The 17,183-nt window shown below is 39.5% G+C and overlaps 1 protein-coding gene across 1 annotated transcript in view; it reads right to left on the reverse strand.

Annotated features, from left to right (window-relative positions):
- Positions 1 to 17,183, reverse strand: part of LOC130921374 (guanine nucleotide-binding protein G(i) subunit alpha-2) — a 157,094-nt gene that overhangs the window by 56,495 nt on the left and 83,416 nt on the right. Inside the window, exon 3 of the mRNA XM_057845197.1 lies at positions 12,139 to 12,280. Within this exon, the coding sequence (XP_057701180.1) occupies positions 12,139 to 12,280 (142 nt within the window). The remainder of the gene's footprint in view (positions 1 to 12,138; positions 12,281 to 17,183) is intronic.

The following is a 17,183-nucleotide window of genomic DNA, read 5'->3' on the forward strand; positions in this document are numbered from 1 at the left end:
GAAGCAGCGTGTCTAGTAACATTACCTACAAGCCCTAACCATAGGCGGAGTTTATCTATTGGGCAAGGGGGGCACAACACGTTGATGACCCCGAAACGCAAAATTAACTTGCAAGAATATTTATAATAATATGTTGAAAATGAGCGCTTTTTTTGTTTCCCATCATTCTTGAGGGAAATTCTAAATCAGCCTGCTTAGGACAGCTTTACTTTTCGCCAAGATTGTCATCCATTGAATATGGCACGCCCGCTGGTGTCATGCCAATGTAGTTACCACCTTCAAAATATGCCACTGCACTGCACTGATTTGCTTGATTTCCGTGTTTTGGTGATGTAGTTATCTACGAGGTTTTAAAACATGGCCCATCCATAAAAAAAATGAAAATCAAAAAAGAATTCGGTCGTATAACGTAACATACGTACTGAACATAAGAAAAGGAAATGTTTTACCGTTTAACTCATTGGATGACCTATAACTGTTAGTACTGTGAAGTCCTGTATGGAGTTTCTCCAGTTTAATAAGCGACAATGTCCAAAATATATAATTGTGGTTCTTTCTGGCCTCAATTAATTGTTTAAGTCGACATAACTCATAACTAATGTGTGTGTGTGTGTGTGGGGGGGGGGGGGGCGCCCCGGGGGGTACAATTTTTGACGGTGTAACTACACTGGCAAGACACCAGTGGTGACTCTGTTGTACAATTAGCGTCTTTAGTGGGGCAAATTAAAAACTCCACTCACCATTTTGGCGGTGCTTTCTGGCGTTTCATGGTCCACATTTTCAATCCTTGGTTCTTGCTCAGTAGTTGTTGTCGCTTTTGAAAGCTTAGGTTTGAAAAATTACGTATATCCATCTTGCTTCTTCGGTCCTCGGTTGGTTTTGGCTAAGCAAGTTTCTAAGTTTCTCCCCGACCATGTTGCAGGCAGTATAACATTTTCCACGGCATCTCAAGACCCTTTTACGTCACTCGCATATGCTCAGGTTGAACATGCTTTCATCGGTGAAGAGCACAGAGCCAGTGGCATGTTTGCAAATTCTGGTGGTCGTAAAGTCGATATCACGCAAGTCGGGTATGTCGTAACCCGGGGACTACCTGTATTTTATATGTGCTTAAATCAATGAATGGCTGCAATAAAGGCATGCCTTGCTCTTAAAAAAACTGCTTTGTAATAATACCGGTTCAAACCTGCCATCATTCCACAGGTCAAGATTGAGCCAAGCTGCAGATGCTGGCATATTGCTGCATTAAAATGTTTTGACACACATGTACTAATTCCACTCACTTGCACACACATAGAAAAACAAGTCAGTGGGTGTCACCCTCGCTTGCTCCCCAATTCGTTTTATGGCATAATACTCCTTTGTAGCTAGTGATATCCCAAATAAAAGAAAGTAATCGGAGGGTTTAAGTTTAGAACGATTGCGGAGACTGTCTTATGTAGTCTCATATTGCATTGTATAGTCACCCTCCATTCTCTTTGCAAGCTGTTCAAAAATTTGAGTGCCAACATTTTTTTCTAAACTCGTTCAACCTTATTCAGTAAGCACAATTCTTTTAATGGCGTGAAGTCTGACAACAGGGACAATCAAATTAGAGCTGAAACGAAAACTCGAGCATATCGAGTAACTCGAGTAAACTGATCGGAGTAATTTTAATCACCTCGAGGAATCGTTCAATTTTGCTAGCTCTAAGCATCACGTTTTGCCCGGACTACTTTTAATGCGGGACAACGCGCTGATGTCACATGCGTAGAAGAAGAAGCAATTAAAAAAAAAAAAAAACTTACTACACCCGACAGCCGCTAGAAATTACGCCGACGTTGCTAAAAACTAGCCCGCATGATGCTACGGTGGTAGCAGGTAGGGTCCGTCTGATGCGTCTCATAGATATCACATGTATGTTGAACTAGATGCGAAACGACAGAGTCAGCGGCGTTAGTAAACAGCCGCCATCTTAAAGCAGTAGACTTCTCAACACTAATAAAATAGATTAACGTTACTGCCACTCGCTCACGTAGCGTTAGCCCTGCGGAGGGCTAGGTTTCTATTAATTATGACCACGGTTGATGCGTGGCTAATGTGTCTTACATACAGGCTTTATTTAATCTGTGTGTAAAACATAGCGCTGTAGAGTGATGAGTGTAAAATATAAACTTAATAATGCTAACTGTCAATTTTAGCTCAGTAGTCATTGCTGGATAAAACACCAACTAGCACTGGTCCCTAATGTGCTCCAATACAGCAGGTATCATACTGTAACGTTGACAAAGAGTCACCCGCTTTGTTAGGTTGCAATTATTTATTTTTTGGGAACTTGTGAAACAACCAACACACGACTGCCGAAGCCGACGCACACGCACCTACCAGAACGACAACAACAACAGGAAGGCACGTCTCTCGCTCTCCCGCACCTCCCTCACCCCCGCACGTCATGCGGTGCATTCAGGAACGAATGCAAATATCCCCGCCATATTATAACCTCATATATTACAATACCTTTATTTTTAACACTGCAAAAACTCAAAATCCTATCAGGATTTACAGTTTAGACTAACTTAAAACTTAACAAGAACTTAAAAATAGCTCGACACAAATGGAAATTCAATTGAAACACATGGGGATGTGTGTTCACAGGCGTAATGGCATTTTTAGGTAAGAAATTATATATATATATATATATATATATATATATATATATATATATATATATATATATATATAATAAGATCTAAAAGTTTTTTGCGTGAAAGCAGTGAATTTGTCTTTTTTTTTGTCACGTCTGAGATGCAATTGTTGGCTGTTTTCAACAATGTACATCGAAAATAAAGACATTAAGATCAGCTTGACACAAATGAAAATTCAATTGTAACATGTGGGGAAAAACTAATTTTTAAGTGGTGTGTTGTCAAGCGTAATGACATTTTTAGGTAAGAAATATGAATTGTTTTCATGAGATTTTAAGTTTTTGAAGTGAATACAGTAAATTTTGTTTAATTTTTTTTCTAGTCACATCTGAGATCCAATTGTTGGCTGTTTTCAACAACGTACATCTAAAATAAAGACATTGATTGTCTAAAAACGGTTCATTATGATGCGAAATGTCTTGATTTCTCGTCTATATTTATAATTGCTCTTTAGCTAAAAAAATGATTTATCCGATTACTCGATTAATCGATAGAATTTTCACATCTTTGAAGCACTATGTTGATGTCGATAGCGGTATGTTTTTGCACATTGGTGTATCATTTCACCAATAACTGGACTGACTTGTGAGCTTCCTGTGAATGTCTGATAATTATAGCTACTGCTAATTAAACTGTCCTTTTGAAGCCCCAGTCCAAAGTCAGACAAACACAAAATCATTAAGATAGTACAGATTACTGTGATACGTTGCAGCGAAAAGCCTTCGTGCTTAAAGAGTTTCCTCAGAGTTTAAAAACTGCAGTAATAAAACCTCTCCTAAAAAAACCTAATCTGGATGCCTCAACCATTAGTAATTACAGGCCAATATCAAATCTGACATTCCTGGGGAAAATTATCGAAAGGGTTGTGTTCGAACAGATCCAGACTTTTATGATGCAAAACAATCTTTTTAACTCATTTCAGTCAGGATTTCGGCCACAACACAGCACCGAGACCGTGCTAATCAAAGTCCTAAATGTTATTCGTCGGAATACCGATGCAGGCAAATCATCTGTTCTGCTACTATTGGATCTCAGCGCCGCATTTGACACGGTTGATCACAACATACTACTCAGCAGATTGGAACAGTGGGTAGGGCTTACTGACACTATTCTTCAGTGGTTCACATCCTATTTACATGATAGGGATTTCTTTGTGTCAATCGGAAACTATCAGTCCGAACGAACCAAATTCACGTGTGGAGTCCCTCAAGGGTCAATTCTTGGACCACTCTTATTTAACATCTATATGCTTCCGTTAGTTCAGATAATGGAACAGTATGACATCTCCTATCACACCTATGCAGATGACACACAACTGTACATTTCTGTGTCCCCACATGATTATAGTCCCTTAGTCTCCCTGAGCAAATGCATTCATCAAATCAATGAATGGATGTGCCAGAATTTTCTCCAGTTAAATGTGGAGAAGACAGAGGTCATCATTTTTGGGCCAAAAAAGGAAAGGTCAAGATAAGCAGCCAACTTAGCACAATGTCACTTACAGCTACAAATCAAGTCAGAAACCTTGGCGTAATTATTGACTCAGACCTAAAATTTGATAGCCATCTAAAGTCCGTCACCAAATCCGCTTATTACCACCTAAAAAAATATAACCAGAATTAAGGGGCTTCTGACTCAACAAGACATGGAAAAACTTATGCATGCATTCATTTTCAGCAGATTGGACTATTGCAACGGTATATTTACAGGTCTTGATAAAAAATCAGTCAGGAAACTGCAGCTAGTACAGAATGCTGCAGCCAGAGTCGTCACAAATACAAGGAAGCTGGACAACATTACACCTGTTTTGAAATCGCTACACTGGCTTCCAGTGAGTCAAAGGATAGACTTCTGCTCGTCTACAGAACACTTAATGGCCTTGGACCAAAATAAATGCTTGACTTGTTAGATTCCTATGAGACATCTAGACCCCTAAGGTCGTCTGGAACCGGTCTTCTGCATGTTCCAAGAACAAAAACCAAGCAGGGTGAGGCAGCATTTAGTTATTATGCTCCTCACCTCTGGAACAAGTTACCCGAACGTCTGAAGTATGCTCAAACTGTTAGATCTTTTAAATCAAGGCTAAAAACGCTTTTGTTTAGCACTGCATATCCATAACTGTCTATATATTTCAATCTACCTGCTTTCTATTCCTCTTGTGCTTATCTCCATTGCTGATTTCAGTTATTATTATTAGTAGTAGTTTTTGTTTTCTTTTTATTTATTTTTTATTCTGTGATTAAATGCAATCTTTTGTCTTGGTTTTTACGTTGTGTTGATTTAAATGTGATTTTTATGATCTTCATGTGATGTAAAGCACTTTGAATTGCCTTGTGTTGAATTGTGCTATATAAATAAATCTGCCTTGCCTTGCCTTGCCTTAAAGCTGGGGCCGGGGTTTCAAACAGATCTGGAGAAGATCCATGAACGGAATAAAAAGAATATTGCATACATTTTCCTTTTTGATAAAATGGCCAATAGGTAGAAAAGTTAATTTCACTGCTTCACACATTGTTGTCAACATTTACATATAGCTGAATAAGGTGATGGAAATAACAGTCTGATGCATCGCAGTTGAATACTCGGGATGTGAATTTCAACTAATTTCCCTACTGACTCGTCTCTGATTGTATTTGCGACTAGTCCACTAGTCTATAAGAAAGAAAACTCGCAATTTAATACACATATTAACTACAAAGTTTAAAGTGCAAATGTTTTGTGTATTTACGAGCTATTTTAGCCCAAACATTCAGGACAATTTGTTTAAATTCTATTGATGTAAGAAGAACTTACTGAATAATGGTAAACAATTGAAAGAGGAATACATTTCTGATGCGTTCGCCAAAACTTCCCCAAACTTTGTGTTCCTGCGCCCTCCTACGTGTGTGTTTTTGAGGGCATCGGCAACAAAATAAACCTGCTGTCTTTTCAGTTTGAAATGTTAATAACTGTGATGTTTGTTTATAACTTTTCATCCTACTGCGAAGAAAGAGGAAATGATAATCGGCCTGCCATAATAAGGTAGTCCCCGGGTTACGACTAGAGGTGGGAATCTTTGGGCACCCAACGATTCTATTACTATTACGATTCAGAGGCTACGATTTGATTATAAATCGATTATTGATGCCCCCCCAGCTATTAGCTGCTTTTGTTGTTTCGTACATTAGTTCCAAAATTGTTAAAAAATCCTCTTAGGCTAAACCAAACTACTATTTCAGTATGAAGTTAACAGTTAAAAACAGTCAATAAAATACTCAAGTCCCCATTCTGTTTTATTTTAATTTAATATTGTGAATCAACCGTTAAAGTTGTTAAAACTGCTCCCGTTATTCCATAAGTTCCCTTCTGTCTACTTTCGACATGTGAAAGTTTTAAAACTGTTTTATCATTTAAGGATAGATTCAAGTCAAGATTTTGCCAATTTAGGAGTATTTTAGATAAAAAGTTAATTAGGTTCACTACAACAGAGCCTTCCAGTTAAGTCTACTGCTTTAAGATGGCAGCTGTTTACTAATGACGGCAAGTCTGTTATTTTGCATCTAGTTGTCTATGGCGGAAAACACAGACAAGACTGAAAAGGCAGTTTCTGCTCTTGCACTCCTATTTAAAAGAAACTGCAGTATTTTAAGCCAAAAACACTGTTGTGTTTGATAGAACAGTATGTCTATATGCTGCCATAGGAGATTCATGGTGCATTAACCCCCCCAAACTATTTTTAATTTGTCAGTTTTACCCAGCATCATTAATTGATGTCTAATATTTCGTTAAAAAAAAAAAAAAAAAAAAAAAAGAAAGACTTTAAAAAAATTATTCACTCGCATATTTTAAACTTTTAAACAAATGACATCACAATTAAAAAAATGACATCTGTAAAAAAGTCACGGATGTCTACCTCATAACTGTCGCTTACTTGTATTTTTGTTGTTACTGTCGCATTTTCTCTGATATCTCTGATATCTAACGTTTAAAGGGATAAATACATGGAAAAGAAAATCTCGACCACTCCTTGATGTATTCGATTTCTGCATCGCAACCGTTGTTATATTGCCATGTTTCACGCATTAAATCCCCCAAAAATCCAGCTGTGGGCATTCACAACTGTGTCTTGACACTCAGTGATACATGTTACATGGAGTTTTTGGATCGAAACAAGGTAAGTAAGCGATAATAACTCCTTAAAGTCATGGTGTCTGTAATTATGCTCTCGCGTGCTCTCGCCTCCAGATAGGGTTTTGCTAATTGAAAAACTTTTTTTTTTTTTTTAAATGCCCTCATGTTCGATAATTTTCTTCCCCCAGAAAATTGAATTTTAAGCTTTCCAATGATGTATCACACAAGCATATCGGACGATTTTGAAATTTGGCCAAATTGCAGGTCTCAGAGCGGAACTTTAAGTCACCTGAGTGTTTTCCGCCCTATACATGTTCTAACGCCGCTGTCATCTGTCATTTCGCATCTAGTTCTACATATATGTGATATCTACCATAGCGTTACGTGGCCGTATGTTTGTAACAACTAGGAACTGGGAGTTGTTAGTAGCGGCTGTCGGCCGCAGTCAGGTATTTTTGTATTTTTATCTAGCACCATGAGTTGAACATTATATTTACTCTCGGTCCGTTCCTAATTGCGTCCTGAAGACCGTGCTGTGTTTTAGTTCCGCTTTTCCTGGTTTAATTCAATAATTGGAATTTGGATGTTTGTGAATCGTTCTCGGATCTTTTGCGACCGAATCGCGTATAATCTAAGTATCGGAAATTTCGTACGCCACTAGTTACGACATACTCGAGTTAAGCGATTTAGACTTTACAACGCCGGAGTTTCGGCTGCCATTTTGTATCCAGACGTTTTTTTTTTTTATAAACAGTACGTTATTGTACCTCACAGTACCTTATGTTTTACGTCCGGTTCTTCCTTCGAGTGGATGGCGAAGTGCATAAAACATCAGATGGCTTTTTCATTCGAGACTTTATTACCAAAACAGAACCAGCGGGGGACACTGCCACTCAACACGGCGCTCCGGCGCAACTACAACTAACACCTGCCTCTCTCTCTCTCTCTTTTGCTCTGCCCAATTTCTTCTTCTGCTCTATATTTGTAAAGCCGGTCATATTAATAAAGGATAGTGGCCCCTTGGGGATGCCGGTAACACAATACAACAGCATAAAGGTCTCTTAGAACTACTCCTTCTCCCCCTACTAGCAGGACCCACGTCAACGCAAGCAGGCGCTGCCCCCCAGCAGCCAGAGGGATTCTCTTCAAATTGGTCCCGTGAAAAATCATGAAAACCAGACATTTTCATGAATTTATAAAACCCAGCCGGACGCCACGGACAGGATGTGAAAAGTGGACATGTCCGGGCAAAAGTGGATGTTTTGTCACCCTAATGTATTTACAATTCTCATAGCAAATCGCCCACACATACTGTAACTCCACAAACTGTAGCCCTAAACTTAATAACAAATGTATCCACAAACATATATTAGCTGAAACAACTTACAGCCTTATGTGAGCCAAACCAGAGAGCAACCGTCCTTTATTCATGTCAGATGAGTCTGCTCTTCATTTGTACAGGACGACAGTCCAGCCAGACCCAACACTGCCACCAGAGGGCAGTGTGTCTTCAATCATGAAATAAATTACAATAATTTCAGAGTTTTTGGATAGTTATTTTGAGATTTAAGATTTAAGAGATTTTGAGTACTTAAAGGGGTAATTCCGATTTACGCGGAAATTCAGGTTACATTGCTATCGTAGGAAGGGAACTTGTTCGTGTATTTACGTCATTAGCCTTCACGCTGTGACCGGGGAATTAACCAGCTGCTTTTATGCATGCCACCTCCCGATGAAGTCCCGGACATTATACTATGACGCGACCTGATTAATGTCCGCGTCATCTCCGTGTCAGTCAACCCAGGAAATTACTTTCAAACATATGGGCTGCCCGCTTAAATCCTGGGACTTAATCGGAGTTCAGCATATGTCTGAAAGGGGCTCAAGACGCATGATGCTACGTTTAACCGACTAGTAAAATATGAAACGTTTAATCATGAGTAGGTGGTTAAACGATTAAACGACTAGTCGCACACATCCCTATTGAATACCACTGCAAACAACAAATGGGACAATAAACCTTTCTACTGTTGTGCAAAATGTTTGTGTGTCATGTCAACTGGCCTTAGTAAAATGATAAAGTAGTTAAAGCAGTCTGCAGCCACCCAAAGCCTGAGGAAGTTGTGAGAAAAATGAGATCATTATGAAAGCCGTATCCTCTGTAAATAAATGCAAGCCAGCAGTTTTGAACAATTAAGAAACTAACAAAAATGTTTACTAAAGTTGGTATTAAAAGAAACGGAAACTGTTCCGAATGTGAGTGAATAAAACACTTTGCCTTCATGGAGATAAGTAGCGCATGTTGAGTACCTCTCTAATAGTGTCAATTAACTCTGCATTAATGCCTTTTTTTTTAAATAATAGAACTAACAAATCCTATTAGATTGTGCAGGTCTATCTAATCATTTAAAATAGACAACAATCTAGATACTGTACAGCAGGTGAAAATACATGAGACTGTTAAATTACTGATAATTAAATTACTGTACTTTTATGCAAACAGTGATCGTGGCCATTTTTTATCGAGTCAATAACAGGTGAGCTGGGGAGAAGGGGTAGGCCTTTATTTGTAGAACGTAAGGGATTAACAACTTGGTCGGTGGATCAACTTTACCTCTCCGGAATGAAGATTCTCTCTATGAAAAAAAAAAAATAGTCAAAAGTGTCTCAAGTATGTGGAAACCACTATCTAAAAATGAGAGCGGAAATATGGTAAAATGCAAGATATGAGAGTCTATTTTCAAATACAATCAAAACACATTTGCTTTGTGCAGACGTTTATAAAGGCACCTGCTAACACTAGCTGACAAAAAGACTACAATCCTCCCACTAGCCATCAAATAGTGAATTCACCAAATTTCCTCTTTTTACAGAAAAAGGCAGACAGCAGTGTATATACCATGGGGGGCGTAATTATTACACAAAGGGCCGCAGTGGGTGCTGGTTTGTTTCCAACCGATTCAGCACAGACTGTTTAACCAATTAGGTTTATGCTGAAACAAACAGCACCTGACTGCAATCAACTGATTACACTTGTAAGACATTGGATTGGTGAAAATGTGTCCTATTGTTCAGTTGGAATAAAAACCTGCACCCACTGCGACCCTTTGTACTATAACTGAAATAGCAAAACAGAAATAAAATAATAATGGAAAAGTGAAGAAATCAGGCCAAATGTTGCAGGTTAAACTAAGGACATGTTTACTCCAACAGAATCAACAGAAAACGCACTACTACAGTTCGAACGTCGCCAGTGTTCCATGTGCAACCGATGTGTTATTCATACCATGCAGCAACATGCAACATGACAGCCAATACACAGCAAATATACACACTTCCTGGACAAAATCCTCCTCAGTTCAGGTTGTGTGCCCAGAAAGTTAATGGAAGCTCCGTGGTTTTCTCTGCTTGGACGGATGGAAATTTGGAAATACAGTGGTACCTCGACATACGAACTCATTGACATACGATCCATTCGATACCCGGCGTAAAATTTGCCTCGTCATTTGTCTCAATATATGACGACATGCTCGAGACACGGCAAATTGCAACACCGTTGCAAATTCATTGTTTTCCCACAAGACGACAGCATGGCGGATTTTCTTGTCAGAGAAATAAGAATGGGTCCCAAGAAGGTTAGTGCAGGTAAGGAAACAAGGAAAATGGTCACGCTTACCATTGAAATTAAGATGGAAACGATAGAAAAATATTAGCATGGTGTGCACGTCAGAAGGTTCAGCAGCAATGTCAGTTGCGAGCTACTAATGAAATGACCAAGTCCAAATGATCTACTCAACTCTTTGTTGAAGAATAATTGAAAAAAATATTGACTATTATATATTAACTTATGTTGATGTATGTTGCATTACTACATATGTTGCACACATAACATAATTACCTATGTACATTTTGGTCCAAAAAAAAAAAAAAAAAATCTACCCACACTTGCGTTGCGATCAACTGGTAGATCTACATATTGAGCACCTCTGATCTAAAGTTTGGATTTCACTAATGGTAACCCCCGCAATGAACATTAAATGATGTACAGTATGAAGAATCGAGCATTAGACACAGACCTGTCACCTGTTTGCAAATGTTGTTTAGCCCTAGCAATAATTAATTGTTTTTTTGTTTCTGATGGAAAACTACAGTGTATCACAAAAGTGAGTACACCCCTCGCATTTCTGCAGATATTTAAGTATATCTTTTCATGGGACAACACTGACAAAATGACACTTTGACACAATGAAAAGCAGTCTGTGTGCAGCTTATATAATAGAGTTAACTTATTTTCCCCTCAAAATATAGCCATTACGATACAGTATAAACCCCTGGCAACAAAAGTGAGTACACCCCATAGAAACTATGTATATCCCTAAATGTCCAAATTGAGTACTGCTCGTCATTTTCCCTTCAAGATGTCATATGACTCGTTACAGGAGTGCTGTCAGCATTGCTGCAGAGATTGAAGAGGCAGGAGGAAGCCTCTTCTGAAGACGGTACATAAGAGAGCCCGCAAACAGTTTGCTGAGGACATGTCAACAAAGCACATGGATTACTAGAACCATGTCCTATGGTCTGATGAGACGGGCGGGCTTTCTTGTGTACCGTCTTCAGAAGAGGCTTCCTCCTGGGGTGACAGCCATGCACACCATTTTGATGTAGAATGCGGCGTCTGGTCTGAGCACTAACAGGTTGACCCCCACCTCTTCAATCTCTGCAGCAATGCTGACAGCACGCCTGTAACGAGTCACATGACATTTTGGAAGGAAAATGACTAGCAGTACTCAATTTGGACATTTAGGGATTACGTAGTTTCTATGCGGTGTACTCACTTTTGTTGCCAGGGGTTTGGATATTAATGGCTATATTTTGAGTTGTTTTAAGAGGAAAATAAATTAACTCTGTTATTTAGCTGCACACGGACTACTTTTCATTGTGTCAAAGTGTCATTTTGTCAGTGTTGTCCCATGAAAAGATATACTTAAATATCTGCAGAAATGTGAAGGTTGTACTCACTTTTGTGATACACTGTATCTGCGGTGGGAAAAAATCTTATCTGAAAAATAAACCGCAAGATTAGTATTGTAATTTCTGATGTAATTTTCTTTTTGTTAGAATTGATCCCATGAAATTGGTATCAAAAAAGATATAGTCCAGGAACCAGTACCAAAATGACGTGATCAATGCCAATACTGTAACAATTTTATTGATACCTGGCCCTATTTCTATGTGCTAAACCCATTAATACTCGCATTTTTATATTTCATTTTATACAGTACATATTTTTCTTTTGCCAGCAGTTCGATAAATAGTGAATACTGTATACATAGGAGCATCTTACCATTCTGCCAGGGTTGCTGTAGTCTATCTTGAGGCTGACCATGGCTTTAACAATGGCCATGATGGACTGGATGGTGTTACTGTAAACCACAGCTCTGTATTGCTTACACTCATCTTCCGAATAGCCATCTTCGTGGATAATCCTGAGGAGATGTGAAGAGGACATTACAATTTAATAATAAATAAATAGGCCATCTACAAGCATTACCAATGTTATTTAGTCTATTATTATTTAGTAATACCTAGATTTTAGTTTAACAAATAATTCATGCATTTATCCATTTTCAAAACTTATTCTATGGTGGATTACACAATAGGAAGCTAAGCCAGGCGAGTCAGTCCAGGGCATAGTTAGAAAAACAAGAAACCTCACTCAGATTCACAACACTGTCAATAAACAACAACAAAAAAAGTCTTACCAAGAACATTTGTGAGTTTTCTAGGTAAAATACCTCGTCACAGTTAAAATAAGGTCAAATCCCTTAGAAAAGGACAATTTCAGTAAGATATAAAGACTAATTTTGAGACAATTTTTATTTATTTGATTCTTGATTGGCGGATTTAAAAAAAAAAAACTTGTTATACACAAGGTAACTTGTTTTAAAGACATTTTTACTCATTTTTGAAGTGGCCTTTTTTCCAGTTCTGCTTGCAGTTTGGTATCACAATTAGGCAAGTGTGTCACCAACCCATGCAGCAAATAATGCATTGGAGTTTTGCTTATTTCTTACAGGTAACCTGCTCCTTCCCGAAATGACTTTTGGGCAAGAGGCAACATACCATCGCAGGTCACATACTGTAAACTGTAAATAAACAACCATTTATCCCAGGAGGGATTAAACTCAACTGATCTGAGGGATGTTGGGGATAATCTGAATGAGTCTGAGCTGAATCAACAATTCCACGAGAAAAGGTCTCAAGTACAAGTAATCAAATACGTAAAGCCAAAAGTGTCAATCTGTATTAATAAGAGTTCAGAAAATAATTACTTCTCCAGAACATGAACAAGATTTGTGACCTTGTCCCCTCCATCACATCTGGCATCCCTTGTTAAGGAAAAGGAAAGGAATTCTAGAGTATTGCGACATTCTCTGTAGCACTAAGTGTGACTTTAAACTTGTAATCAGTTGTCCAGCTTTTTTTTTCAAGAGTAACCATGCTGTAACTGTGCTGTTGGATAACATGTAGAGCAGTGATCTCCAACCACCGGGCCAGGGACCGGTATATGTCTATTATTCCATTAGCCTCAATGTAGCAAAGCTAACATTATACAATGTTTAAGACAGATGTGTTTCCTTATTTTGTATGCCTGAACTTGAATTCTACGGTGTATTGATGACCAATAAACATCTGTGAAAGGAATTGGAATCTCATATGCTATCAACACGCACGTGTGACGAGTGCACCCAGCACACCAAACACACGCATGCACAAATGTATGTACGTACGCACGCGGTGATAAATTGCAGCCGGGAAAGTTATCAACATCATTTTTTTCTACTGTGCGATATATTGACTTATGGCGTATCACGACAGGTATAGTATAATACTTTTGTAGCACTAACAGTTTCAGGCTTTGCCACTTTTTTTCTCTCACTCCACAGCACCTGCCCTGCTATACGCCATTTAAACCATGTAGAGGCACTTTTATCGGCGTGCTAACTGGCAGGACCGGTTATGCCATCTGAAGGTGGCCACTTACTGGTTCTGTGTTCAATTAAGCCTACAGAATATACCGTATTGGCCCGAATAAAAGACGGACCTGATTATAAGACGACCCCCTGTTTTTTAAGACTCCAGTTTGAAAAAAGACTAATTGAACACCAAATTATTTTTTATACAGAATATAATTACAGTAAATCAATCACAAACAAGTGATTATAACAATATATTTGAGAGAAAAGCATGTTATTTTGCCTCATTCAAATCTTAATATCTGAACTTTTAAATATGTAAACTAAAGTGCAATCACATTCGTAAATGAATCGCTTCTGGTTTTTGAAATGTAAATAAACCAATCTATTGTGATAAAACAACAAAGTTGCAATAACTGCATTAACCATCAAAGTGAAGTATAACTGTAACTGTCGTCTTAAAACAAATCTGAATAAGGAAAAACAGTGCAATAACATAATGCAAACTGGTTAAACTAAAAAGAGTAGCTGAGATTTGCAATGACAAAATATTGCTTCAATGATTTCTAGCGCCATCTAGTGTCGTGAAAGAGGAAAGTAGCTGAGATCTGTCATGACGGAACATCGCTTCAATGATATCTGGCGTCATCTAGCGTTGTGGATGGGTATAATGTCTAGACCGCGAATATAAGACGACACCCTCTTTTTCAGTGTTATTTCAATGCAAAAAACACTGTCTTATATTCGTGCTAATACAGTAAATAAATATTTAAATCCATACATGTGCCTTTTCTGTGGTTTAACATAACACTTTGGTCGCACAACCAGGGCCAACACCCACGATGGTCCCAACAACACCCCTACTCCACTGGCGGCCAATCAGAGCAAAGAGTATGTAAATTAGCTCCAGTTAACTGCATATTAATGAAAAACAAATTTCCAGAATGGCTAAGGAAAGGACCAAATAAAATGGCTTCTAAAAATTATGGGCCCTTTAAATGCAGATTGTCATGTGGCCCTTCCCCGGCCGGCCCGGATGGCGGCCACAGATTCCTCCCGGATCTGCCCGGTCGGACCCACGTCACCGGGTGCCGGGGAGGTGCTCCCTAATGTCATACCGCGCCTCCGTCCCCTTGGTCTGTCTCCGGCCCTGCCCGCCTCTCTGGGACCGGGTGGGCGGATGCGGGTGTGCTGGGGGTGGTCTAGGGCCGGGGTTGATCAAGGCCCTGGCGCTTCCCCCGCCTTGCGGCCGGTGGTTCTGGCGGACGGGTCCGTGCCTGCGGGAGCCTGCCTCTTAATTCACGCACTCCTCACTTTGCACTGAAAATACAGTGGTACCTTGACATACGATCACTTTGACACGCAATCTTTTCAACATCGAAATGCTCAAAATACTGCGATTTATGACAGCGGCTCAATTTCATTGTTTTGCCGCGAGACGGACACACAGCAGATTTATTTGTGAGATAAATCAACATGGGTTCCAAGGATGTTAAACCAGGTGGTGAAAAAAGGAAAAAAAGGAGAGGCTTACCAATGGAAAAAATATGAGCGTGGGGTGCGTGTCTGTGAACTGGTTGACAATACTCCTCCGACCTCTGTTTACCAGTATTTATAAGTTAAGGTGACAACCACCGCCAAAGACAACGCCAGCTCCGTCTGGTTTTTAATCATTTATTTGAGAACTCGTGCAAAACACACGCCAACTGCAAGCTACAAAAGGACGTTAAAAGTGATAGTAACTCAACTGCACTCTCTCACGCTACCGTCAGCCCCCGGGGTACAGTCTCGACCCGGCTCCCCCTTGATTTTAATGCATCACACACGAAGGTTGTAAGATGGATGGGACCTTTTGGGGTTGACCTCAAGGTTACCTCCTCACGGGAGGCCTCGCCATTCCCGCACCTCTTTTAACGCACCACACACATCATACTCCATGGGGGAGCTCCAGCAAAGGACAGTGGAACGGGTGGCTGGTTGGACGGGGGTTGGTGGTGCGTCCCCTCTTCGCATCCCTGAAGGCCGGTGGATAGGGGCGCGGGTGGCCTGGGGCACCACCCTGGAGGGTGACGATGGCCCCTTTGCTGGGCTGCAGGAGGAGGGATGGGCTCCGTTGGCTCACCCTCCCCCCCAGTTGGCTGGGGGGGTGGCCGTGGCCCTTGGGTGGCGTCTCCGCTCGTCTGCGTGGCTATCTCAAGTTTGATGGGGTTCGCGCATGGCTGGATGTGGTTGTGCGCACTCGGGTGTGGGACCTTGGCACCGGGATTGGTGATGGGGAGGCGTAGGGTTGGTTGCCAACGGGCTCATACTCATAAGGGATTCACACGATTATTGGGTTCTAGATCACAAGGATGATTTGTGTACACTCCACTCCTCCCTATCACCCCCCCTCTCTCTTTTCCTGGTTAACAGGCCCCCAACATGGTGTCAACCGGAAATACATCAAGCTGACGATAACACCAACATATTCATAGTTAGTTGTGGCGTTCAATGTATTTCTTGTTGTTTGTGCTTCTTCCGTCTCTCTCTCTCTCCTTCTTTTCCTCTGTTCCCCATGATCCCTTCCTGTTCGCTGCTTTGTCTTAATAAATGAGATATGTTCAATGATCACAATGGGAGTAGGTCATACTCCAATGTGAAACATTAAAACTAGGGCTGTCAAACGATTAAAATTTTAATTGAGTTAATTACAGCTTAAAAATTAATCGTAATTAATTGCAATTCAAACCATCTCTAAAATATGCCATATTTTTCTGTAAATTATTGTTGGTATGGAAAGATAAGATACAAGATGGACATATACATTCAACATACTGTACATAAGTACTGTATTTGTTTATTATAACAATAAATCTACAAGATGGCATTAACATTATTAACATTCTTTTTGTTATCGGGATCTACGGATAGAAAGACTTGAAGTTCTTAAAAGATAAATGTTAGTACAAGTTATAGGAATTTTATATTAACCCTTTAAGGTCTGGGCCTATTTTGTCTGATTTTGCATGCCTTTGAAGTTGCCTTTATATTTCAAAGAAAGAATTGTTTACGATGACCTGGTTTGGTCCCTTTTTTTGTGACACCTTGAACTTCATGTCCAAACTGTTGTTTCCTTCACTAACCAATTATAAATCATCATTTTGGGCCCAAAAAGACCAAAAATTCCAAAATCGTTTTGTCAAAAATTTTAATATTGATGTCCAATTGACAACCAAACATGCGTAACGAACCGTTTTGAAACTTTGTAATATTTATTCAACATGTTAGGATGAACATTCAACCAAAAAAAATTAGAATAAATAGTCTTATATATGACAATTCAACATAAACAACAGGTATAGCCATAGGCGTTTTTTGCCTTTATACATGCTCTAGTCAAAACAGGTTATATACAGCAGACCAAACAGTGAAG

The sequence above is a fragment of the Corythoichthys intestinalis genome, chromosome 9 (genome assembly GCF_030265065.1).
Source record: "Corythoichthys intestinalis isolate RoL2023-P3 chromosome 9, ASM3026506v1, whole genome shotgun sequence".
Lineage (NCBI taxonomy): Eukaryota > Metazoa > Chordata > Actinopteri > Syngnathiformes > Syngnathidae > Corythoichthys > Corythoichthys intestinalis.